At 39.1% G+C, this 25,340-nt stretch overlaps 5 protein-coding genes across 6 annotated transcripts; 2 read left to right on the top strand and 3 right to left on the bottom strand.

Moving 5' to 3' along the window:
* Nucleotides 1-143: 143 nt before the first annotated feature.
* LOC117944012 (neuritin-like) lies at nucleotides 144-24,618 on the bottom strand. 2 transcript variants are annotated; one of them, XM_034870519.1, is made up of 6 exons: nucleotides 24,375-24,618; nucleotides 24,153-24,241; nucleotides 23,192-23,348; nucleotides 22,334-22,467; nucleotides 14,777-14,784; nucleotides 144-488 (listed from the first exon to the last, which is right to left on the bottom strand). In XM_034870519.1, the coding sequence occupies exons 1-6, from the start codon at nucleotides 24,434-24,436 to the stop codon at nucleotides 405-407; spliced, it is 534 nt and encodes a 177-aa protein (XP_034726410.1). In that variant the 5' UTR covers nucleotides 24,437-24,618; the 3' UTR covers nucleotides 144-404. The 2 variants fall into 2 exon arrangements, with proteins under 2 accessions (XP_034726410.1, XP_034726411.1); XM_034870520.1 differs by lacking the exons at nucleotides 144-488; nucleotides 14,777-14,784 and having other exon boundaries at nucleotides 18,931-22,467; nucleotides 24,375-24,615.
* On the bottom strand, nucleotides 1,254-5,713 carry inpp1 (inositol polyphosphate-1-phosphatase). The gene is made up of 6 exons (XM_034870513.1): nucleotides 5,414-5,713; nucleotides 4,491-4,696; nucleotides 4,351-4,411; nucleotides 3,209-3,409; nucleotides 2,929-3,103; nucleotides 1,254-2,112 (listed from the first exon to the last, which is right to left on the bottom strand). The coding sequence occupies exons 2-6, from the start codon at nucleotides 4,692-4,694 to the stop codon at nucleotides 1,620-1,622; spliced, it is 1,134 nt and encodes a 377-aa protein (XP_034726404.1). The 5' UTR covers nucleotides 4,695-4,696; nucleotides 5,414-5,713; the 3' UTR covers nucleotides 1,254-1,619.
* Nucleotides 7,088-9,218, top strand: LOC117944014 (protein S100-B-like). Its single transcript, XM_034870522.1, has 3 exons — nucleotides 7,088-7,190; nucleotides 7,369-7,512; nucleotides 8,611-9,218. The coding sequence occupies exons 1-3, from the start codon at nucleotides 7,185-7,187 to the stop codon at nucleotides 8,761-8,763; spliced, it is 303 nt and encodes a 100-aa protein (XP_034726413.1). The 5' UTR covers nucleotides 7,088-7,184; the 3' UTR covers nucleotides 8,764-9,218.
* LOC117944007 (bile acid-CoA:amino acid N-acyltransferase-like) lies at nucleotides 9,324-13,580 on the bottom strand. The gene is made up of 11 exons (XM_034870512.1): nucleotides 13,366-13,580; nucleotides 12,359-12,568; nucleotides 12,092-12,191; nucleotides 11,317-11,507; nucleotides 11,045-11,220; nucleotides 10,811-10,927; nucleotides 10,603-10,685; nucleotides 10,215-10,308; nucleotides 9,970-10,050; nucleotides 9,590-9,725; nucleotides 9,324-9,434 (listed from the first exon to the last, which is right to left on the bottom strand). The coding sequence occupies exons 1-11, from the start codon at nucleotides 13,451-13,453 to the stop codon at nucleotides 9,334-9,336; spliced, it is 1,377 nt and encodes a 458-aa protein (XP_034726403.1). The 5' UTR covers nucleotides 13,454-13,580; the 3' UTR covers nucleotides 9,324-9,333.
* Nucleotides 14,143-17,377, top strand: sys1 (SYS1 golgi trafficking protein). The gene is made up of 4 exons (XM_034870521.1): nucleotides 14,143-14,467; nucleotides 15,308-15,570; nucleotides 15,667-15,734; nucleotides 16,020-17,377. The coding sequence occupies exons 2-4, from the start codon at nucleotides 15,409-15,411 to the stop codon at nucleotides 16,258-16,260; spliced, it is 471 nt and encodes a 156-aa protein (XP_034726412.1). The 5' UTR covers nucleotides 14,143-14,467; nucleotides 15,308-15,408; the 3' UTR covers nucleotides 16,261-17,377.
* Nucleotides 24,619-25,340: the final 722 nt, after the last annotated feature.

The following is a 25,340-nucleotide window of genomic DNA, read 5'->3' as shown; positions in this document are numbered from 1 at the left end:
ATTATCAGCTATATCCATGTTGAGCAGAGTGCTTTTGTTTCCCCACATCCACCTCTGACTTGAGAATGTTCTGTGCTGTATGTTAAGGCAGCGGGTTAAAGTCCAAGAGGTCGATGAAAGAACCGACACAGATTTCTCTTTTTCTTCTCCAACTTTTAACAGAATATGCGGAAGTATTGCAAAACAAATAGACAATCATCAGGTTTTTTCTTTTAGAGAATTATGAGGCGAGTTTCCTGGCTGGCAAACAAGTTTAAAAGTATCACTGTTGGGTTTTATTTCCCCTGGTTTTCAAAATAAAGAGGATTTCCTATATGCACATTGCTTTTCTGTTTTATGCTCATTAGGACCATACATACATGAGTTTTCAGCGATTTAACAATGAATATCAAATTTCTACCATTTTAAAACATACACAGTGACAATGAAAGTAAGGGTACATGTGTCATTACAGACATCTTAATCTGTTTCAGTCCTTCAGAGGAGCATAGGTCCCATCCTTCAATATTTCATATGGCTGTATACCCACACTGAAAAGGGCTCTTGTGTGTCCCTATTAACCTTAAATGGCTTTTCCATTCTCTGACCTTGCTAACTAACGGTGTTATGGCCATGAAGAGAGGACAAGACTCGTCCATCCCTCTGCTCCTTAAAAGGAGTTGTTTCAAAGAGGTGCAGATTCCTTTACACGGCTTGGTCCGAGTCTCATTTAACTTATAACCCTTTAACGGTTAAGTAGGGTGGAAATACTTAACTTTTTAATTTTTTGTTACTACTCAGTCAGAAGCAGTCTTGTAATGCCACCTGACCTTTCCTTTGGCAGTGCTCAGTCCTCAGCTGTCTAGCAGTGAGCACCGTTCCTTCACGGCCGTTCTTCATACAACATGTAGACAAACTGTTAAACAGCTTGGCTATGTTCAAAAAGTGCTTATCAGGTCTGAGCTCAACGCAATTCCCAAATAATGCTTACTTGCTTAAATACTTTGGTTTAGCCGCGAGAAGGAGATGTTGAATCTTAACAGCTCTACAGCTTGTCACTCGTACAAGTTAACAGAACAACTAAGCGAGAAACATTCTTGTGATTGTTGAAACTTTGTCCAACACATCTGGTAGAATGCACGTAGATCAATGGTTCCTAAACTATTTCTGTCACTCCACCCTTTGACCTTCACTCCCTGACACATCAATAGTTTGAATTTTAATCAACTGGTAACAATACTGGCAACGTAAACTACTTTCCTGGGATATTTGTTAGTTTTTATAACAAAAGGACACAAGTCTCTAACTCAATATTTGACATAAATTCAAGAGCAATATAGAATGTAATTCTTTATATTATCTGAACAAATCTTTCTAACCTGAATCTTGACAGCCTTGTGAAGATCATAACAAACCAAAGACCAGTTTTTGAAAACATTATTTTGCCGAACATGCAGAATAGATGTTCATCTCATAATATTTACTTGCAAATATGATTAAAAATAAGACATTATTTCTATTTAAAATAGTTCATCCTGTACCCCCATCCTTCTCTCGCTACTAATATAGAAAACATGAATATGAGTATATGCAACAATAATTGCTTCAGCTTGTGCTAATTACATCCACTGCTCTGTTGACTACAGCTTGCCTTTCAGAGGAGCGATGATGCTGCGAAGCTGAGAACAGTCTCGATAAGCCACCAGGCCGCCATGGTTAGCCCAGCGGTCTGCTCCTCTACCTCCAGGGTACGGCTGGTGATAGGTCAGTTCTGTGTGCTGATCCAGTCCTCCAGGGCTGGACTGTAGACACTTAGTCAGGTCGACCACTCCCCCTCCGAGGGCTCGGAGCAATGCATGAGGAGCGCAGGAGTCCCACTTAAAGGTGCTGCCCTCTGAGAGGACGTAAACATCCGCCAGGCCCTGAATGACACACAGGATCTTGTAGCCGGCTCCGGAGGCGTACATCAGCTTGTTGGGGCCGCACAGCGAGGTCAGGGCTTCCTTCACCACCTGCTTCTCACTGGAGCTCAGCACCACAGACAGCCCCCCTCCAGGTGCATCTTTGGGCCGGGGCACTGAGCAGGCATTGATGCTGCCACAGGACACCCCCCAGAAATGCTTTCCCCTCCAGCTGTGAACGCAAATAATTTGGGGCAGGTTACGAATACTTCACTAAATGCTAGTTGACATGTGTCTGTCTGCCATTCGATGCAAGGAAGAGCTCCCTGTTGCATCCGAGAGGGAACCAAAATAATAAAGTTACGGACTGGACAGCTAAACAATAAGCTGAAAGTTACTATAAAGCTCCATAATCCCGAAGGGAGCCGTAGATTCAGGTGATAATTATCTGCAAGTTCATCCCTACAAGCAACTCCTTTCACATTGTCATTTGATAAATTATTATAGAAATACTGATTGTAGCTGCCTTAAGGGTAAAAGATGGCCATGCAATCAATATATATCCCCATTTACAAACACAAGGGAGCAGAATATTCAAAATACACGTGCACAAGTCACACAAGTCTCTTGTGCATCAGTACTGTATGTACCTTTCACATTCTGTCTTCATCTCTAGATCTATGAGATAGATAGAACTAGAACTAGTTCTATCTTCAAAAGGTTCAGGAGTTTTATTAGGTAGTAAGTCACCTTATCATCTAAACACACTCCACAGTTTTCCGATTGATTGGACATGTAGTCGGAGTGTCTGGTCAGACTCTAACTGGAAAAAACTGCACTCATAATGTGTGTTGTGACCTTGTGAGGCAAAGAACAAGAGATCTAGAGATGAAGACAGAATGTGGAAGGTACATACAGTACTGATGCACAAAAGACTTGTGTGACTTGTGCGCGTGTATTTCGAATAATCTGCTCCCTTGTGTTTGTAAATGGGGAGGACGACAAAATGTAGAACAGGACACATTGCAGATTTTGTTTTCCATCTTACCCTCCACCTTCTGGATCTTTGTAGTTGAACGGTTGGTTGATGACACCCATGACGGGCTCGCCTGTGCTTCGGAGATAAACCCCGATTAGGACCAAAGCACAGTGCAGACCTGAAGGAGACAAATGGCCCTCCTCCATCACCTCCTCTCGGCCCTCTATGTACTGGCTGGTGGCATCTTCAATGAAAAACAAGAGACAGAGTTCTCAGTGAGGTTCTGCTTTCTGCCGTGTTTTCTGGATAAATGTACTGCATCACACAGGAAGCCGCAAGCCTTTTTCACCTATGGGGTCGATCCAAATGCCGAGTTCAGAGGGGCTGAGGGGCACCGTCAGACCGTCTGTGTTGGCCTCGATGGTTGCTGGGTCTTGGTGGATGGCCCGAGCCAGCAGAGACGCCGCTGTGTGATCACCGTCCAGCACCGTGGCCAGCAGCACCGCGGTCTCCTTCTCTGTGCCGCACACTGTGACAGTCACACTCTCTCCTGACGACACAAAGTCAGCGAGGTTTCATTTGATTACTTAACAATAAATAACTTTAAATATTTACAGAGTGAAATGGGCAGTGAGCTTAAATATTTGGACAGTGACACATTAATGTGTCGGCCTTCTGTTCTGATTATTTAAGATGAAATAGGTTTCAGTCACTGTGAGGTGCAGATTATTAGGTCAATTGTATTTTTAGTCCTTCTAGTACTTAGTCCACCAATAACAAGGTTGAGTGACTTATTATTACACAGCACTTTATCATGCATCATGTTTTGAACTGATAAATGCTTTAATCTTCCTGGAGTCCACAAAAAAATCACCAGCTTATTTGAGTAATTATCAGGTACTCTGTTTCAGTTTTTTTGTCTCTTCAGTGCTCAGCTGCATCCCAACACTTTGCTGTACATCCCTAAAAGTCAGCATGAAGCACATGGTTTGGAGGTTCAACATTTCCTATCACAAGCCAAAAAAAAGCTAAATATCTTAGGGGATGTAGTTAATCTTTTAGTTTCAGCCCTAATATGAAAACGCCAAAGACAAAAGTCCAACTGACATGCAGGGAACGTGGGACTTGGGGCAGGAGCCCACTTTGCTCAGCTGATAATCCAGTATTGTTGCCACACAGCTTCAACACTGAGATGTATAACTTTCATTTTACATTCCTTAAAGTGTTTTTGAAAGAAATGTTAAAGTTGCTTAAGAGCCTTCGCCGAAACCTGTTGCAGCGCTAGATTGATAATATTCCATTGCATGACCCTAACTGACCCAAAACACATGCTAGACCATCTAACCATCTGGGGATTTTTCTTGAATAGAATCCTAAACTGTCCAAAAACAGTGATTTAGATGAACTACTTTAACCTTAAAGTCAGTCATATCCAAAATTGACAACATAACCTAAACATGTAGTGTGTTAAGTGCAATATCAAGTCATTACCATGCCCATTTTCAAACTTGTTGGACTCCTCTCCGTGAATGTAGCTAGCCATCTCGGGGAACTAAGAAATTAACAGACATGGTTACAATTCAACTCCAGTTGGTTCTGACAGTCCATCCTTTACTCCAGATTTCCCGTACCTGTGCACCAACATCATGCCGGATCATCTCCTGGATGACCACGTCTGCAAGTGTTTTGAAATCCTGAACAAACTTCTTGTTCTTGTCATCTCCGGTCTTCTCTTGTACCAGGAGCTGAAAGAGGGGAGCCTCCTGCCTGCAGACCCGAGCCACATTGGCTGCTTTCTCAGCCACCCGGAGCAGCAGCCTCAGCAGATCTGCCATGCCTGAACAGAAGGAAAAAATAAGAGGCTTTCGTCAACGTAGAGACATAAACTGTGGGTGTGAGAGAGCGAAAGAGAGGAAACGGGTCACACTTGCACATACCGAGCTAATTATAGCCTTAAAATGAAAACAGGGCATTTATGAAAAAAAGTGTGTGAGGGAGGAAAAGGGCTTCAGGGCTTTGCATGTGATTTAAACCACCTCTGCTGAAATCATTTGAACACATGCAGATCACATCCTCTCCAAAAACACTTCAGTAATCCCAATTTGCCAATAATTATTTAGAAAGTATGGAGAACTTTGTATAGAATGTATATCTTCTAAAAGTAAAAATACTGGGAGAAAAAAAAATTATACAAAAAAGCCTAATACTAGTATAAGTATTAGGCTATTTTGTACTTTTTGTTTTTACAGAGTGACTATAGGGGCCACCTAAATACTGTTAAGGGCTATTAGTAGCCTAATGTCAGAGAAATAAAACAGTAGCATTATGTTCTCTGGGGATGGATAAAAGGCCTCAACATTTTTTATGTCGATTAAGTTGTTTTGACTGTAACTGCACCCAACATTACTCGAGAAAGCGAACTATATTACTGCTCTTAACATCCCAGTGAAAATGTTTTCTAGGGTTTAGCTTAGCATTTATGAGGTAACATAATGTAGCAAATGTATTTAAAACGCCAGAGGGAAAAAACACTGTGAAATGATTAAAACCTTACCAAAGCCTTTGTTTCACACAGCTTAATTTTCCTCTCGTCTGTAGCTCTCGGTAGCTGTGTTTTTCTTGTCTGACCTACAACCAACCGCAAATAATTAAGGTGGCAGGAATGTGAGAGGTTTAGTAAAACAGTGGCAATGACGCGATAAGTTATCACTGGGGTTTGTCTGCTCTGGTTTCTATAACTAGCTATAGTCAGTGCGAGATTCCTTTCGAATGACGGGCAAACGGTCTTCTCATTAAGAACAACAATCAAAAGGTGAAGACAGAAGCGCAACCAGAGACTGCACGGAGAACATTTTAAGGGCGTGGAAACTGTCTGTGGTGTCGTACAACATTGATGTATTAAGAGAGCGTGGAAACAGGAAATGTAGCCGCGGTGCGTTCAAAGACAATTGTAAAATTCTGAAGCTTCAGGGCATGGCACCTGTCCGCTGTTAGAGACCAAGAAGGGAATTTTGACAAGGTTGCAGCAGCTCTCCGGTGCAGAAATAAAAGCAGAAATGCTGCCCATTTTGATCCAGAATAGCTGTATTGAAGGGTTAGTTGTGAGGGGACAGCCAAATTGCTATAAAACTATGGAGATGAAGGTGCGAATGCAATTGATTTTGATATGATGTTGTCTTGAAATTGAAATGGTTAAAATCTTTAATAAATAATAGGCTGTCCTTTTGGTTTATTGTCCCCAACTTAATATTTTTCAAAAATGGGTCTACTTTCTTCTATGTGATTGTGAATGCAATTCCTTATCAGTCAAACTTTCTGCTTTCCATCAACAGGTCCTTCTCTATTGGAAGTTAATCTATAGACATAATCTTTAACCTCTTAATACCCCAGTTTGGAATAATAGATACATATACATATCGATAGGCAGAAAATCTGTGTCCATGGAGGACTGGAAATCCAAGAGAATCTGGGCAACTGCTCATTTTATAGAGGGTAATGGAATATTGTTACAGCACAAGGAGTTTTGTGAGAAATATCAACTTCAATGCAATGTCAAGTGTTGATAGATAGATGGTTGAAAGCTGTACCAGGATCTCTAAAATCAATAGTGAGAGAAGACATTAAGTACTCCAAAGTTTCTCCTGGTCTGAGGCAGCGCTACATCCAAAGAATTGATTTCTGTGACTGTAAGTGTACTAACACAGTTATTAGAAATATTAAGTTAAAGGAATATTATCCTAATCCAGTAAGAAGAAAATATATGTTGAAAGAATTCGGTGATGGAGAGGTTAAGAAAATAAGGAAAAGTTACATCTCATTTCCTCTCCTTCTGAAGGTGAAATAGGTCAACTTTATGTTAAATGAAATTTACCCCAAAAACAAATTCTTAAGACTTCTTTCATCCAAAGATATATTATTTTCCCCTCTTGCCTCTTCTCTATACATACATGAGCAGTTGCCGTGGCTCTTCCAGAGAAGCCAAAGTTCCCAGAAACTAGAAGGATGGTGACTTATTGTAGGGAAACAAATGTCATAAATTTCCAACCAATATTCACTGCAAATGAAATAACCACATCAATTAAGCCCCAGTAATCTTACAGACATTGTCATGTAACCTAGATTTGCAGTTTGTATTTATGCAGATATTTTGCTGATTTTTTGGTTGAGGCTCTGACCACTGAGATCCATTAGTCATGCATTACATAATGCGTAGCAGATCAATCAAGTGAATCAATACGGTTTAGTGTCCACAGTAAACTGGGCGAGGCAGTCGACACAAGCCACCAGCGGTATAGGATCCTTACAACACAGAGGAGTTTCTTCAAATGGAGGTAAGAAAGACTAAATATTTCTATATTTCTATACCTTAAAATATTCTTAGATGATGATTACAATGTTAAGTTAAGTGGATGCATCATGTTACATGTATTTTATAAAAAAATATACATAGGTCCGGTGGGGGTAAAACAACGATTGTGTATTGGAATTAATTTACATTTTTTGTTGCAGGCCTCGAGGAAGAATATGTCAGACCTGGAGGAGGGCATGGTCACTATCATCAAAGTTTTCCACAAATACTCGGGTCACAAGTGCAAGCTAAAGAAAGCAGAGCTTAAAGCGCTTATCAACAATGAAATGAGTCAATTCATAGCGGTAAGTTATAGTTGTAAAAATTGGCATGTTTATGACAGCATCTGTAAATAGCATAATGCTAGTAAAAACACCTTAAAGATAATAGACTCTTATCAAGCATGTGTAAATTTCACGTTTACGTTGAGCATTTGTGAACAGTTACAATGTGTGTTGTTGAAAATTAAATATTAATTTGTGTTGTTATAAATTAGATTAATGGTGAAATGTGGCCTACTTAGCCACATTTTAGGTACTGTGCTTAAAGAGATATGTTGCTGATTAAAACCTAGGTCTGTGTCATCTTTGTGTGGGCTGTGTGTTTAGATTTTAGCTAAACAGTGTTTGAATTCCCTCGTTGGCGCAATGGGCGTTTCTAGAGGGGTTCAAGGCCCCTAAATTTAATCTCAGCCCCATAATAATTATATAATTAAAAAAAAAACAATTTTAGATGTTAAGTGAGAGTCTGTGAACTTGTCTGTAAGTGAGAGACAAAAAACAATTACCATTAACAAAACGTTAACACGTTTGCAAGGCACGGTGTCCTTGTCCCATTCTCATTAGGGGCTGAGCTGGTTGGCATCGGTGCACAGACCACAGCTGCTCTGCAGGAATGTCCCTGCACAAACACACTGCCCACACAGAGCTGGATAAAAAAATAAAACATTTTGAGGTACTTGTACTTTAGTTAAGTGTTCTCATTTTCTGCTACTTTATACATCTACTTCACTACATTTTGGAGGCTAACAATTTAGCTTTCACTCCACTGGATTTATTTGATAGCTTTAGTTACTTTGCAGATTCAGATTAATAATAGAAAATATAAAGTAACTAATCCATTGGGATGTGTTATTATAGGTCAAGCCTCAGATACTTACCGAGCGAAAAGCTAACATGTACACTGCTATGCTGACCAGCTTAGTCTAAAATGTGACAAATGAACAGATGATTAAAAAACATTACTGTATCACAAGCTTCATGACAGAAAGTTAAATTCCTTCCAACCATTGTGGTTTCTGCTGTGTAAAGAGCATGATCTCACTAGTGTAGCTATATGCTAAATATATCTCTATATAAATATATAAAGTAAATTGCCTTTCATTCAATTTTCCTGCTGAACAGAAAATTCAAGAGAATGAAACTCTGGATAAGCTTGTTGCAGACCTTGACCAGAACGGAGACCTGGAGATTGACTTCAAAGAGTTCATCACCTTCATCGCCATGGTTACCTCAGCATGCGATGAACTCTTCATCCCAAACGATCATAATGATTAGTTAGCATGTATAGCTACTTATTAGTTATTAAACATCTGAGGATCACAGAAACGGAGTGTCTAACTTGTTCGAAATGGGGCTGAGTGATTTGTGTACATAACATGTTGTCTGAGAAGATTTAGACCAAATTGATGTTTATTGAAAATCTAAACACACAGCTCACACAAACATGACACAGACCTAGCCAGCTTAGCTATTTTCCATAACACATGTAAAATTATCTTGCCTGGTGTTTTTTTATAAAAGCATCTCTTTATCAGCCGAGATCCGCTGCTCGTGTGAGTAACGTTACATCCCAGTACAAAACACACAGCCATCGTAGCTTTCTTGTTACGTAATTTCAAAGTTTTATACTTCAACAGTTTTTTGACAAACTGAGACTTTATTGACTTGCAAAATTATCTTTTAAATTGATGAATATCATATGTAAAATCCATGGCTCAATTCAGACAGGATAAAAAAAATGATTTGTCTCTCCTGATTCACAACCGTACGTAACTGTTTCTGAAATATGGTGATCCACCGGAAAGGGAGGGACTGGCCTCTCTAAATTTTTTTAAAATTACCAGTTCACCATCTCAGATTACGTTGCATAAAATCCAGGATCTTATTCCAGGCATCTTCCTGGGCAGCAGCGTGGGGTGCTGGGTGACCTCCCCACAGGGTGACCACTGCAGAAGAAACAAAACGGGGCAGCATCATGATTATTATTACCTTTCATAACAGTTACTTGTTCTATAATGACCAGTCTCACATTATAAAAGTACTTACAAGTATAAAATATGATTTGGCTTAATGAAAAATGCAATTTTAATGCAGCGCTCACGTTTTTGTGGTTTGACGCTCCACAGGAAAGCTCTTGAATTTGGTGTGTAAGGCGGTTCAATCAGATGACCGGCACCAGGGTACGACAAACAGGTGAACAACTGGGACTTACCTGCAGCCATCAGGGTCTCCTTAATCTAAAGATCAATAACACAGCACTGTAACAACAACCAATAACTTTACAGTGAGCCTATAAACAAGTGCATACAGGAGCATTAAAGCTAATCCCACATTGAATACATTTAGAAATCAGTTTCATAGGCTGAGGCCTTTGCAGCATCCAGGTTTGAATTTCACTGACTATTTATCAATGACTACTTTTAAATGCTTTCCAACATCAATGAGTTGTAATCCTGAAAAAAAATAAATGAGACAATTTACCAGGTTTGCGCTCTCTATACTTGAAGCACTCAGGTCATCTTCACCCACTATGTACATTAATGGACAGGTGAGGTGCTCAATCTGCAAAAACACAAGATGTCATCCTGGAGAAGATTCTGGTTTCTCTTACTGATACAAAATATCAAAATGGATTTGGATTTGACATGTTATATTGTAAGCATGAGTGTGTACAAAGTACATGTGTGTTGTGGTGGTGGGTTCAGGGGGGACTTTCAAATCTTAACCTTCACTTTGCTCTCAGGCAAAAGGTTTGCAGGCAAGGAGACGTCTTTGAAACTGACGTGGCCTTGATCATTATATGTCCAATACTGCTGGTCACTACAAAAGGACAAGTTAACAGAGAAAATCACAACTTGTGTTATTTTTTGGGGACATTGTTGAAATCAACCTCAGTGACACAGTAAACATTTTCTGCTTCTCAAATTCCTAAAGTCTGGTTTAATACCAGAAAAGCTATTTTTGTAGATCTCAATCAATTAGGCATGTAAATTAACAATGCCCTAAGACTAAAACTAGTACTAGACGAAACACATCAGATAGATTCCTGCAATAATCCAACAGAGATTTCTTGCAAATAATATCTTACAATTTGTGTCTTACATTACCATTTACCTTTGGCGTTCAGTTCTGCCATCTGGATCTGAGAACTTGACGGTACTTCCTACTGGGCCATTGACGCAAATCAAACAGGCTGGCTGGAGGCAAGAACATTAAGTGATGAAAGTCAATGTAAACTTGGCTAACTTAAATAAAAGTCATAATTATTTTTTCATCGCATAGAGCTATGGAGCTCAAACTGTATATTAGGAAATGGACATACTTTGACAACAGCCTTGGTGGCAATTCGAAGAGTCAGGTAGACTCCAAAGGAAAGACCTATGATCCCAATTCTGTCGACACACACTTGACGATGATCTTGGAGTAAGTGGAATGCTGACTGTCGAAACAAACACATTGGGTATTTTAGGTTATTACAAAATAATCAAAGTGCATGTAAGCTTTTTTAAGTATGACGCATACATGATGCAGAAAGAAGAAATGCATCTCATCTGACTTCGAAATATGAATCTCCAACATTGATTTGCGTTGGTGAGCCAGGCAAATCTTTGTGCCCTATGTAGGCAAGGGACAAGCTAGCATAGCCCCTGGATGCTAAAAGGGCGGAGCGGTACTCTACCAGTCCTCCACCCATTCCCCACAGGTCCAACATGGCTGGAAATGGGCCCGGTCCTGCAGGAAATCAGAACAGTAGGTGCTGTTCAGAGGACACATTCTGTCCACGGCTTCTTAAAATTTGTGAGTGAATGCTTCAAATCTTGTGCTCACCGGGCGGTAAAAACAAAGTCCCCACAACTCCATCCTGACGAATCTCTGTTCTCCGTACGCCTGGTGCCATGTACCAGCGCTCAGTAATAACTGCAGCCAGCTCATTGCTTTGCCTCTTACTCGGTGAAACATGGCCCTCCATTAAGGACAAGAGCATTTTATATGGAGTCTCTACGTTTTTTTTCCTCAGCCTGTAAGAAAGAATCCATTTCAGTCAGGAAATTCTCATCAACCATTTACAACTTATTGCAAAATTACAAGTATAGTATATAAGTATTTGAATTTGGCAGTGTGGCTCTTCTACTTTAATAATTAAGAACAAGTCTCTGTGACCATGACACAAACTTAAAAAATACATAATTAGATGGACATGATCTGATATATAGTTGAAATCCCCATTTCATTAGAATTTACCTAAATTATAAGGGTGTGATTGCAGGAGGTGGTTGCATTTGTGGGAAGCACTCAGTATTGGTAGTAGCTAGGTCACTGCTGAAAGGCTGTAATAATAGAATGAATGAGCACCAGATCTTTTTTTTATGAAGCAACTAATTGTTTGAGTTAAGTTGCGGCCATATATAATTGGAAGGTGTGTAAAAAATATGACTTTAAAATGACCACTGTGCCCTGCTTGAACAACAGCGAGGCTCCATTATTAGTAGGGTTCATAGAGTTGTTGGGATTTGAAACAAGTTTATAAGACAACACACAGTTGTGTTTGATGCCACAAACTATTTTTTCTTAAACTGTCAGTAAACTTGGTCCCATCACCTGCCTCAAACCTTCTCTTGCACCAGGAGCCGGCTGCAGTCCCCAGAAGAGTCCCATTGGCTCACAGCCCAAATATGAACCCCCGACTGAATGATCCTTAGACACTATTGCGGAGACAGAAAGACAGAGAAGGGATAAGATTACCAACTGCCTGCATTAAAGCCGAAGTGGTTACAATAATTTCAAAATGAACACATTTGTGGTTATTCTAAAAGAATTACATATAATCCAACATGCAAAATACTGCACTGCGAAACTCAGTGTGACTCACAGTTGATAGTGCCATCTGCATTTGTGTGATAATGGGCAAATGCCTCCCATAGATCACCCTCATCACTGTGCATTTGTGCACACACTGTGACGGGACACTCTGGGGGCAGGAAAGATCCTTTAATGCTGATTTGTTCATCCATGAGGGCACGAACAGGAGCAGCTGTTAGTACGGGGGCTTGTCTAAAGCTGCTCTTCCACCGAACTCCACCTACGGGGAGAAAAAGAAAATGCTCTGAGAGGAATTGCAGATAATAGTGTATTTCAAATGCTGTAAACAATACAAGTATCAGAGGGCTGATTATGATCCAACAGACCTTGATGTGGAGAAATGTTAACATTGGCATGCATTTGGCAGCTAGGCAGGAGCATTATAGGTTCAATGTCAGCATGTAGACAAGAGGAGCTCGGAATCAAATCACTAACCCTACGGGTATAGCCAACCTTGACTTGACATGTACCCTCTCACGGCTGTACTGTATGTTTCTGCATGTACAAATAAATTACATAACTTTAGCCAATGAGAAGACACGTGGGCCAGATGCTTTCACTGACTTGAGTGCAGTAGGCTAGTTCACGTGTAAAAAAAGCACAAAAAAACCTTCCTAGTTTAGAAACTTAAACGAATACGTGTCTAATTCTACATATCTCAACGGGATTTTGAGCTGCTTACTTATAAAACTCATGACGAGAAATTTTGCAGAAAAATAACCTCCTTGGTCAAGATTGCAGGCATTATTTTCTAGACAAGCACTTCAGTCTAAATAATAATCTTAATCCAAAAAAATAACTTTTGCATGATTTCTAAATGATGTTTTGTGATTATTTTACACTAAACACGTAACAGCAGCGGCTTTAGGGAAATGTAAATTAGATGTTCACATAGATTACAATCTGACCTTCATGTAAAAGCTGCAATAATAAATGTATATGATAAAAATAATTTCCACTGCTCAACTCAAACACAAGCTCTCCAGTAATCCAAAACACAATAAAGAACCTTCTTACCCACAGCACGCTGCAAACAAGCAAGGTTCCTGTGAACACCAATGCATGGTTTCATCTTCATTTTTATGAGCTGTCGTATTGTTATCATACTCACAACTATAAGATGTTTCGTCTAACCCTATACAAAATAATTAAGTAACTTTACAATTAAAAAACAATGCATGAACATGACGTGAAAATATGATTTTTCTTCCCAGTCAACAAATGTGCAGAGCTAAATACTAAACATGGATGTGGTGTCCAAAGTTCATTGTAGGCGCAATAAAACATGCACGAGTTAATAAGATTTCACACACTCAGCTGAAATTCAACAACCGAGAGTGCAGGCAGCTTCAGGTATAAAACTATTACATAGGGAGATGGAAGGCGCGTGTGACAATTAGTTTTAAACATAAGTCTGACGCATAAACTGTTAATATATATACAGTATGGTCTGACGCCATGAATGCATACGTTGTCATTCCACCCGGACACCGGAAACAGCTTTTTAGCACAAAATTCCTGTTTTGATAGAACTGCGTTGTCATCTTGCAAACTGGGCTTTCCGAATTAATTGAGAGTATTTGGGGCATGATCTGGTATTGGAATAAATTGCCTCTCTCATATAACTCTCCCTAACTTACATGTTTTTTTGTGGTTTGTTGTTTCATTTCTTTATTTCTTTTTTTTATTACAAAGTGTATTAATTTGAAAGTATTGTTACATCCTCCGGAAGATAAAACGGAAAGGATTTCAAAATAAACGTTGCACTTACATTAAAAGAAAAGAAAAAAACATCGAGTGCATCGTGGACAAAATAAACGTAGCTACCATATAGGTGAGAGATTGTAGGTCTCAGTTGTTTGCGGGAAACTAATTTCACAGGAAACTCGGGACACATTTGGTCAGTGATGCAGCTAAGGCATTTTTTTTTGAAAAGAAAGTGTTAGCTGCTAAGTTTTTTTTCCGGATACTCCACCGTGACTTCCGTGTTGTTAACAAGGTTCAAGGTAGCTAAGATTAACAGGCCCGTTTAATTAACAGTAGAGTTATAAAAACAGTAAGCAACCGAAGTCATTATTGCTAATACGACACCCTGAAAGATTTCTTATTCAGTACTCAGGTCTGTATCAGATGTCTAGATGTGATTTTAAAACTGTTCACCCGCTGCTCATAAAGAAAATAACCATGCTAACATGGTGTAACTTGTTGGTCCTCTCTTGTTATGTGGCACCGTTAGACCAGAAAGATACTTCAGTTTTGGTGTTGTTTCCAACCACAGTTACATTTCTGTCTTAACATGGCTTTTACGTTTGTTTAAGGGGTTCGACTCGTTATGTCTCCCGCGAAACGGTGCTAACAGGCTGTAATTTGTTAACTTAAGCGTTTGCTAATCGTTGAGTTTATGTTGGAGAAAAAGCTAGCAGTGCTCGGTTAGCCCTCTCTTTATGACGAATTTCGTGAACATTAAACGGGGCTTTTACCTATATACAGTCTATTGAAAGGACCATTCACTCTCCTATAATGTCATCATGCATGTTATTGGAACTGCTCAATATTTAACTTGTTTGGTAGCCCTCAGTGGGAGCTATGACTGCTAATTTACCGAGATCCGAGCTAAACTATACACAGTAGCTGTTAACATACACAGGTTGATGTTTGCGTTAATGTCATTGGGTTTATTCGTTACTGCTTTTCTGTTATCTATCTTCATATTGATTTATTTTATCTACTTAGCTGTATTCGAGGTTTAAATTTGAGATACACATATTGTGTTTATTTCACATCCTTGTTAGTTTATTCCACAGTCAGTTTATTCAACATTCTTATTAGTTTCATAACTAACTCCTAAAGTTGTTGTCCTATTTCTTTGTAAAAAAAAAAAGCTGTTGGGCTAAGATATAAAACTCAAGATGGGAACTATGTTAAAGCATTTTATTAAATGTCTCTCTTTTTGTTTCAGATTTTGAAAGCACACGCTGGTCACACTGGATGGCCCAGCTGGTAACAGTTGGGGCCAGTTGTTAACAACCTTTGAGCCTGTACGTGTAACGTCAGTCCACAATGGCCAGTCATTTTCGCAGCTACATCTGGGATCCGGTCCTCATAGTGAGTCAGATTGTGTTGATGCAGTGCATCTACTACAGCTTCTTGGGCCTGTGGTTAGCTGGAGTGGACAGTCTGGTGCAATCTAGTCGGTCACTGGACCAGATCTTCAGTTATGAAGTAAGTTCTGAGATATCTGCCAGCTGTGTGACGTATGTTTGAGGCACATTTGTAGGCTGCTAAAAATGTTAATCTTTGCTCTGCTTGAACTGGCAGGTTCTTGGTTTTGCAACAATGCAGGGCAGGCTTATACTGATGGCATTCATCTTGAACTCTCTAACCTGGTAAGTCATTTCTATAATTTTTTTTCCTCTGAACATCCAAAGAGATGAGAGCTTTGACATCTCCTACTCAAATGCGGTTGTCAAACATCTCTCGGCTGCTCAACTGGAGGATTTTCACCAGTTGGACGATACACATTTGTTTTTACATAAACATAAAATATAACCCCGTAAATGTTCGTTGTGTGTATAACTTTGCAGTTGCATCTTTGTATCCGAACAAATGTTACCTGAAACATATATTAGTATGGCTCATAACATAATTTTTCTGTGTCTCTGTTCCTACAGCGCACTCGGTCTGTGGCTCTTCATCCGTCGGGGGAAACAGTGTCTGGACTTCACAGTCACTGTGCACTTCTTCCATATGATCGGCTGCTGGATATATAATGCTCATCTTCCAGCTGCCCTATCCTGGTGGCTCGTCAATGTAGCCTGTATGGCGTTGATGGCTGTAATCGGAGAGTACCTGTGCATGCAAACTGAGCTAAGGGCTATTCCAGTTAATAGCGGACCCAAATCTAACCTGTGAATTGTTGTTGACACCATGCCAAAATTCTATGGACAGTTAACCCCTGAGGAACTTTGTCAGAAAAGGCTTTTTACTTCTTGCAAAAGAAATGAAGTATGTACCTCCAGCAGCTAAGACGTTGGATCGTCATCCATCTCAGCTTCAAGTGACACACCAGATGAATTGATGTATTTATTCATAGCTGTCTGCCAAATGTTGGACAGTATTAACTCTGTAGCATATGAGATACATGTTTTATTGCTTATAAAAGCAGACATTAGTTTACACATCTCTCTGAACCTAATAACTATACACTTTATTCAAATTAATAGGATTTTGTTTTCATTTTAGCATGAGCACCCCATTCCATTATTTTAAGAATTGCAATATTTTTAGTTTTTTTTCTGGGTATGTGCACCCAGAAATGAAAAATTGAAACTTGAGAGCAGATACATGTGTCTTAAAAAGTAGCAGAAGAGCAACAGCAGTGACATTTTTTTTCTCTTTGTGTTGGTATTATTACAAGACTACTGGGTTGGAAAACAAACATGACCATCATGTTACAGGATATTTTGGTTTTAAAATTAAAGAGTTCCACTTGCACCTCACTGCACTTTAAAGTTGTCAGTGTACAAAATCACCTCCATCACAGCTTTTAACACGTTTTTTTACCAGGTCGTCTTTAGGTTTAATGTTGGTTAATAGGTTCAGTGTTCAAACAGGAATACTATAGTTTTCTGAGACAGTAATCGATCATTGTATCAATCAAAATGTAGGAAAAAGTATTCTTCTTTATAATCTCTCAACACATTATCATTAGTCGGGCTTATTTTTAGCTTTCTGGATTAAGTTTGCACTTTCAGTCTCCCAAGGCCTTCCTTGTCAAACTTGTACTACATTTTGCACAGCTAGTGCTGTTTGTTTCCGTCTTAGTGACATGATGTATTATGCAGACATGGTGGCCACTTTGGGGACAGTCTGTCAGTTACCAGCTGTGTTCTGACAACAGACTTTGTCTCTGATTCTGAAAACATTCACTGTTTGTGGAACAATATCCGTTTTGTCATTCAGCGATGGCTTTTTAAAACTTGTCTAGGTGAATCGCCTGTTACTTGAGTATTACAGGTCTTTTAACACATACTTGTAAATCTTTTTATTCTGTGTGGTTACCATCAGGTCGAACCTCTGATGCTTTGAAAGTGTGGACTATGCAGTCTCTTGTTTTTTTTAAATCATGGGCATGCATCATTATGCCGCAGTGGTTAATATATAAAAGTTGTACAATAGTTGGGAAAATGGGAAATGAACCTATTGGCTTTCTTGCTGAGCGTTAGATGAGAAGATCTCAACCACGCTTGTATCTGTTAAATATGAAGCTACAGCCAGCAAGTGGTTTGCATAGCTAGGACAGGAAACTTGAAAACGCTAGAGTGTTGTCCAAAGGCTAAGAAACTAAACTCAGCACCAGGGATGCACGATATGAGGAAAATATCTAATTGTGATTATTTTGACTGATATTGCGATATGATTTACGATATTGCAGGGAATGAGCATATATTATTATTCTCATTTTCATTGAGAAAATAAATTAAAAGACTGAAGTGTGAATGTTTTTTTTGTGAGGATCTGTAACAAACAAAACAAATTTGATAAAATTAGGATTAATTGTGCAGCTCTACCCAGCACCTCATAAACTCAATAATTAACATGTTTTATCTTGTTTGATTAAAACTAAAGTGAAGAAAAAAAAAAGATCTTTTTTTTTTTTTTAATATACAGATTAACGGGATTTAACATGTGAATGAGCTGTAGAGTTGCTGGTAGGCATATTGTATTACCGTTCAGAGCCAAAATAGCGGTTTCCTACCCCTTTACAGTCTTTACGGTAAGCTAAGCTAACCAGCTGTAGCTTCGTATTTATTAACCAACATGAGGGTGGTATTAATCCTCTCATCTAATTGTTGACAAGAAAGCAAATGGGCGTATATCCCAAGTTGTGTTCAAACCCATGACTACTCTTTCTAAGTTCTAAGTCTTTGCTCTAGGAGTTTTTACATGCAATGAGACCTTTGCATTCTTTAACGTAAACCTTGGCTTTTATGATATATTTAAATACAAAGAACTTCAGCGATTGACCTAATGAAGTAATTCAATTGTCAGACTTGTTTCCATTCCAGAAACATCACAGACAAGGTATTATACTTTGTCCTCTAAATTATGGTACAATGCCAGTACTTGTGTGCATATGATGTTTAATAAAACACTACAAATTCATATAGAAACTTGTAAATATCAGTCAGGAAACTAGGTGAAGAAATAATTGTCTATTATGCTTCTCAAGTCAAAGATAGGACTTTTAATGAGGGGCAAACCACAAGCGTGTCTTTAGATCTTGGAAAGTTTTCCATGCCGGGCCCTGATCCCTCATTTTCTCCAACTACTGCCTCTTCTGTTAGGTGTCCAGGTGGAAAGAAGCAGATGGGAAAGCACTAACGAGTTGAAAAACACTGGTTGCGGTCCTCATTACCAACACTTTGCTTCAGGGAAAGCTAAAAACAGAAACTCTGTAGTGAGTGAGTTGTACAGCAGGGGAGTTACTGCGACGATTAAAGGCTCCACTATTTATCACTTTGTGTTTCTTTGTCTTTGTTATCCATTATTTTGCTGAAGGTAATGCACTCACACATTATGTTTTAAACATGGAGCTTTATTATTACAAACACATTACTTTGCCATATATTGCTTTATACAGTCTTGTAAATAGTGTGCTTTTCAATCCGTAAACTAAAAACAAAGCATAGATACTGATCTTGTTTTTGCATTCAGAAGATCTTTCCATGTTTCAACTCTCATTAGGGTTCATAATGATTATGATAGCAATCCTTTTCATGCTTTCTTCAACAGCATACAAAGGGATAAGAGTCCTCTCTTTAAAAAAAAGAGATCGTACATATTGCTCATGCTTTGAGGACAGCACAACTGTTTTTGTATTCTCACCACCAGACACACAATGGATGACATAATGCGGTCACTCGTTAGACATGAAAAAATAGAAACTAGAGCAAACATGCTAGTGGAAGTGGAGGTGGGTGGGTAATTAATCTGTATCAAAAGGATGCTGATTCACTAAGGAGCTATAACTTAACTTCATGCACAGATCAATACCAGTGTCCAAGGTAACATCAATTCCATTATTATTATTCTGAAGTACAGTCAATAAAACGTTCATGCATTTGGGATTAAAGATGATGGAAAATATTCAGAAAATCATCCATATTTTGATACTGCCTGCCTATGAGGACCATCAGCATTAAAGGAAATATGCAAATCGTGACACCATTTTAAATAAACAAACAGGCAAAACAAATTAATGCTTTCGCTCATTCCTATTCAGTTTGCTCTGAATCTAGGTGACCACTGCTGTAACATTAAACACATATTTCCTTCTCGGGAAAGAAACTTTACCTAAATACTAATTTCATATTGAATAAAAGATCATTACAATTAGTGATATCTTGCATGGCTTATTTTCACATTGTTTCCCATAATTTTTTGTCTGTCACTACAGTCGTTCTTTGCTGCTTTTGAAGCTTGAAGGTTCACAAAATTAGATTAATTAAAAGCAAAGAAAGAGATTAATGGAGCAGTACAGTTTTGAATCTATTTTGTTTGATATAATTATGCAATGCATTAATCAGTCGATCATCAATTGAAATACTAATGATAGAAAAGTGATTGTATGGGTATTTTATTTTAAAAAAAGTTATTGTTTAGCTGTAACTTATTTAACTTCATTAGAGATTAATTATAGGTGTTTAAAAGGTAAACAAATACTGCGTATGAGTAGGCATTGCTTATTTGGTGAATTTTTATTACACGCCATGGCTGCATTATTCTTCTTCTTTGAAAATCTCTGTAATAGAATTCAGCCCTGCATAGTATATCTACATACTGTATGACAAATTGCATTTATGCAGTACTTAGAGTACTAAAAAGTAAAGTTCTACTAATATTGTGTTGATTGCAAGTGAGCATTTTCCCACAAAGTGGAGTGGGCAATAATGAAACACTGAACAATCACACTTTAGATTTTCTTTTTACACAAACATCAAGAGGTTAGTTGATCAGACATAAGACTAAACCAAAGCGTGAGGCGAGGTTCTGAGAGAGTGAATGTGTGATGCCGTGTTAGGATGTCTGTTTTTGGGGTCTTTATAGCAGCTGTGCAACATCAGCCACAGTGGGCTGAAGTGGAAAAAGGGTCGAAAGTGTCACAAACAAGTGGCTTGATTGTCACTTGCACATACATTTACTACACTTGGAAACAGATTAAAAGGGCATTTCACCTTTAGTACATCTGAAGGTCGTTTAGTTGCTTGCTCTAGTGTAATTAAGCCTGTCCGATTATGTCTGGTTCAGTCTTTAGGTTTGGTCCTATCACCAAGCAATACGTTATCAACATATTCAAACAGTTTTGCTTGCAATGATTTAGAGCAAAGAATTTTCTAAGATATTGCTGTTTTTTTAGGTAAAGTGCTCCTTTAAATGTTTTCTTACACCGTGGCAGCCAAGTACATCACAATGGTTTGACTGCATTTATACAAACTCCCTAGAGATTAAAATCTGTGTTTTGGTGTTGGTGTTGGTTAATTTAAGGAATAGTTCCACTAATTCAGAAATTCGCTTATCAGTATTTGCTTTCTTGCCGAGTAATCGATGTGTCTGTACACTAAATAGAAAGCTCCGGCCAGGAGCCAGTTAGCTTGGCTTAGCTAAAAGACAAGAAAACTGGTGGGAAACAGCTATCATATCTTTTACATAACATGTTATTTGTTTAATCTATACAAAAGCTGGTTTTACCGCAATTGATGTGTCAAACTATTTCATGGCCATAGGAGCTGTGTGCAAGGCTAAGCTAACTGGCTTCCGGCAGTATCTTCATATTTAGTGTACAGACATGAGAGTGGTATGGATCTCAGCCTCCAATTCCCAAAATGTTGAACCATTCCTTTAACTATCAGGACAAAACCATACAATCCATGTTACAAGGCATGGGCACAAAACACATTAACACTTTGCTGTCTTAGAATATTATTAAAATAACTCCACAATTACCTCAGAGTTGAATCCACAAAACTAAACATGATAATGATCATGAATGAACAGGTGTTATGCATCTCATAACCCTTATTTGATAGCTTCCTGACTCCTCGGTCCTTGGCTGAGCCAGGAGTTGTTATGTCCCTCCTCTGTGAAGGCTGTGTTAAAGTTCTCATTTCTGCCCCGAGGAGCGAGCTTTGAGGAGGGCTCACCGAGGAGCCATGAGTAAGGATACACAAGAGCAGCCTAACTGGAAGCCGTGCAGCTGAAAGAGATGCTAACTCCGCCTGTTCAGCTGACAAATTCATGTGACGCTTCAGAGGAAAGGAAGTCTCATCCCTCTAAAAGCACATTTCCATGGTTCCTCTCTCCTCCCAAGATTTCCTTGCGTCTCTCTCCGTACCTCCTCGGTGGGCGGGACTAAGATGTGAGGAAGGGGACACAAGGGGAGGAGTCGAGGAGGCAATGTAAGGGTTATGAGATGCACCTATTGTGTCCACTCCTTGTATGTTAGTAACCCAGAGCCACTGGTGTGTACCTGCAGACTGTTCTGATCTGCACACATGCTGTAATCCCTTGAATTCTTAGAATGTATGCTTAGTCTGCCTGGACGGATAAATTGGCTGATAGTAATTTTCTAAACTACAATATCAGTTTTCAGACATAAGGGAGGATCAAGCTGAAGTACTTAAGGAGATTTTATACATTTTTCATCACAGCAAATATTGATTGGCTTGTCACAGAACTCTGTGGCTCGGTGTCAAAATAATCCTTATTAAAACAATTGTCCCTCTTAAATCCTTGGCTTTGAGTTTGAACTCAAGAGAAACTAACCCAAGGGAATTTGAGGCCCTCCTCCTTACCCCTCCCATCTCCTCACCTTCACCTCACCCCATCTATACTGGGTACCAGTTGGGCTAAGTCATGATCAGCACTATCAGTGGCAGGGTGAGGGCAGCAAGAGGAAAACTTATGCTGGGCGAGGAGCTGGGACTGCACAGGTCGAACAGACTTCCCTGGAAGCGCATCTTCATGGAGTCCTGCCTTAGAGTTTCCCAGATGGAGCTGACTTCCTCCTGGCAGTCGGACAGCGCTGTGAGGGCACATGTGTGGAAAGCTTCCCAGTGGCTGTGGAAAACAAAGGATCATCAGATCATCAGTGCGTCTGCCATTTCACTCAAGAATTCATCCCGTTCATGCTACAGCATTCAGACATACACTGCTGTTGTGGATTAATTATCTTGCCAGTAATCTATCACTCAGATGGCTACGATGGCTTCAAGTAAGTCAAACTGAGCTTTAATTACCATGGCAACGGCACCAGCAAGTGAAACAATATCACAGATGATATTGCAAGAGGGCAATTTTTAACAGAATGTGTAAATCTTTGTCTTCAATAATGTGGTGGGGTTGTAGAGTGTGTGTGCAGTAACAATGACAAAAACATCCCTGGAATTTCATTACTACTGCAGCAAAATCATAAATTATTTAGCACAATGGCTCAGTGTCTCAGCACCATTCATTTCTCTATTCTCTCTCTGAGATCATGGCAGCTGCTTTTTCTCTTTAGTATTTTGTCAAAAGATGCACACTTTTATGTTGTAACAGTCCTAAGTAATTAAATCAATTATGAACTACTTCTTAAAATTAAACTAAAATAAAGTTTTCTTTACAGTGCTGTAGATGTTTTACTTGAGGGTCTTTTTTCCAACCGATCACAGCCGGTTTGTCAGTTCTCGCATTCTCTGGTTAAAAGGTTTAAAACAACATACTGACTCCATTGGGGATGTCCCAAATGCACAAATGGACACTACATGTTGTTCACACAATGGCTTACTGATTAAGTTATCACCTGCATACAGCCTCCACTCCCCTCTCGCTGGTCACGTTCTCCTGATAATTGTCCATGCTTTCTCCAAGCTCCAGGACACAATCAGAAAAGTCCTTGTAAATGTTCTCACAATTCACCTCTGCATCTGAGTCTCCTGGCAACATCAAGGACAGAAACACTGCAAAAAAAGACACAGGTGTTGGCTTATTTGACCAGACTTTATAGGCACAAGCAAAAGTTATATTCATGTATTTATGATTTGGTATTTTTCTTGTGTGTGAAATAATCTCTGTATGGTTCATCTTTCTCTAGCATCTTCCCACTTCAGATACTGCTTATGCCACTTTTTCACAATAAAAAACAATATCTTACTCAATTTGTGTTTGATTTTGTAATTTTATTACTACATAGCAACATTTTTCAACATTCATTGTAATACTTCACTTAAGAGAGTAAGTGGGCGGTAGGCTGTGAAACAGATGTTACCAGATAATAGTCCTGTCCACAGCATCCCACATAATCCTTCCACAGGGGGTGCAATGCTCTGTTCAGAGCTATTTGCAATTTAAACGCTAAAACATGTCAAATGCAAAATTCTGCAAAAGGAAAATCTAAAATAAGACAAGATAAAGTACAAAATTTAAGGAAAAAGTGACATTTGAGAAAAATAAGGACTTTTGTGCGTTTTTAGTTTTGGATCTTGTAGGCTATGTCCAAAAGCTTGCACACAATCACCTACAACAAGTATGGACACCCAGTAGGCTATCCATCGTCGATGGGTAGGCTACAGGCTACTACAAGCCGTTGGCTACAGTGCAAGTCGCATAACCACCGTGCAACACTAATGGAGATTAATGGAGATAAATAAAGATTACAATCGATAAAAAAAAAAAAAAAAGATTTAAGGCAGTTTTCTGTGTCAACCCATCCAAAGTGGCTCGAAGCCTAAATAAAACCCAGGGAGCAGCTGGAGATATCTTACCCAGGGCAAAAGCAAGAATCCCTCCGCTCTTCGTCGACATGAAAAATCCCATATCATCCCATTTCAAGCCAAGCAGAGGGCGCGGGATGCTGTCGAGGCACTCACAAATCGGAATTAAAAAGCGAACTTGAGTCACACGGAGCTGATTAGCTGCCCTTTATTAATGGGGCTCGGTGTGATTAAGCGACGATAAACACTTGGTGTGTGTGTGTGTGTGTGTACCGTCTTTCCCTGCTCCGGCCGACTGCTGACGTTACCTGCCCCCCAGCGCGCGCTGAGCTCATCTTCCCTCCTCAGCACCGGACAGCTCTCACCTCCCCACCACCGCGCAACCCTCCCGCAACACTCACGCAACCCGGGAGGACTCTCAGGATGCCCTGCTTGTTCTTATCAGACACTTTCTCGATTTTAATATCTGATGTAATCTTAACGTATAGGAGCTCAACTCTTACAGCACAGACGCTATATGCTATTCTATGTGATTTAAGTTGAAATCGGATGCAGTCCCGACTACAAACGCAAACATCGGTTGTATCATTATCCATTTTTGTGTGTGTAGACGTCCAGCTCATTATCATATAAGCATAAGGAATGCAGGAAATGTTGCACGAGAAAAATAGATTGAATAAATGATCAAATCTGTGCAATGACCAAAAGAGGAAATAGCTGAAAAGTGAAAGAAAAATAGGAGAGTAAAGTAAATGAAGTTTGAATTGGAGTTAAAGAAACATATTTTTTAAACTCGCTTTTTTATTTGACTAACCTTATTATTTATTGATGTGGGCTATTCAGTCATATTTTCAACTAATCTGATAACTAATTAGGCTGCTGTTATTCTTTTAAAAATTGGCAAATTGAAACCATACATTATGCCTAATTGTAAGGTTACTTATGTAACACTACCTCTTTTAATTAGGTTGTTTGTAAGTAATTTCATGGTGCCATAAAAATGTAGGATTAACAAACGTGCAAACTGTATGGCTTAAAACATGCAGTACATGCATCATTAGAGCTGCTAATGACCATTAGTAATACAACCATTAGTCCGTTCATCGATTTGTTGATTTTAACATAGTTTAAAATCAGTTTATTTATTTTTAAATCATTAAAAAAATTATTTAAATAATCGTTAGTTGCTGTCCTACATGTCATTTCCTTTAAAGTTTCCTTGAGAAACACCACCCACAT

The sequence above is a fragment of the Etheostoma cragini genome, chromosome 4, assembly GCF_013103735.1.
Source record: "Etheostoma cragini isolate CJK2018 chromosome 4, CSU_Ecrag_1.0, whole genome shotgun sequence".
Classification (NCBI taxonomy): Eukaryota; Metazoa; Chordata; class Actinopteri; order Perciformes; family Percidae; genus Etheostoma; species Etheostoma cragini.
Note: the sequence above shows the minus strand (reverse complement) of the source record. Positions and strands in the feature narration are given on the sequence as shown.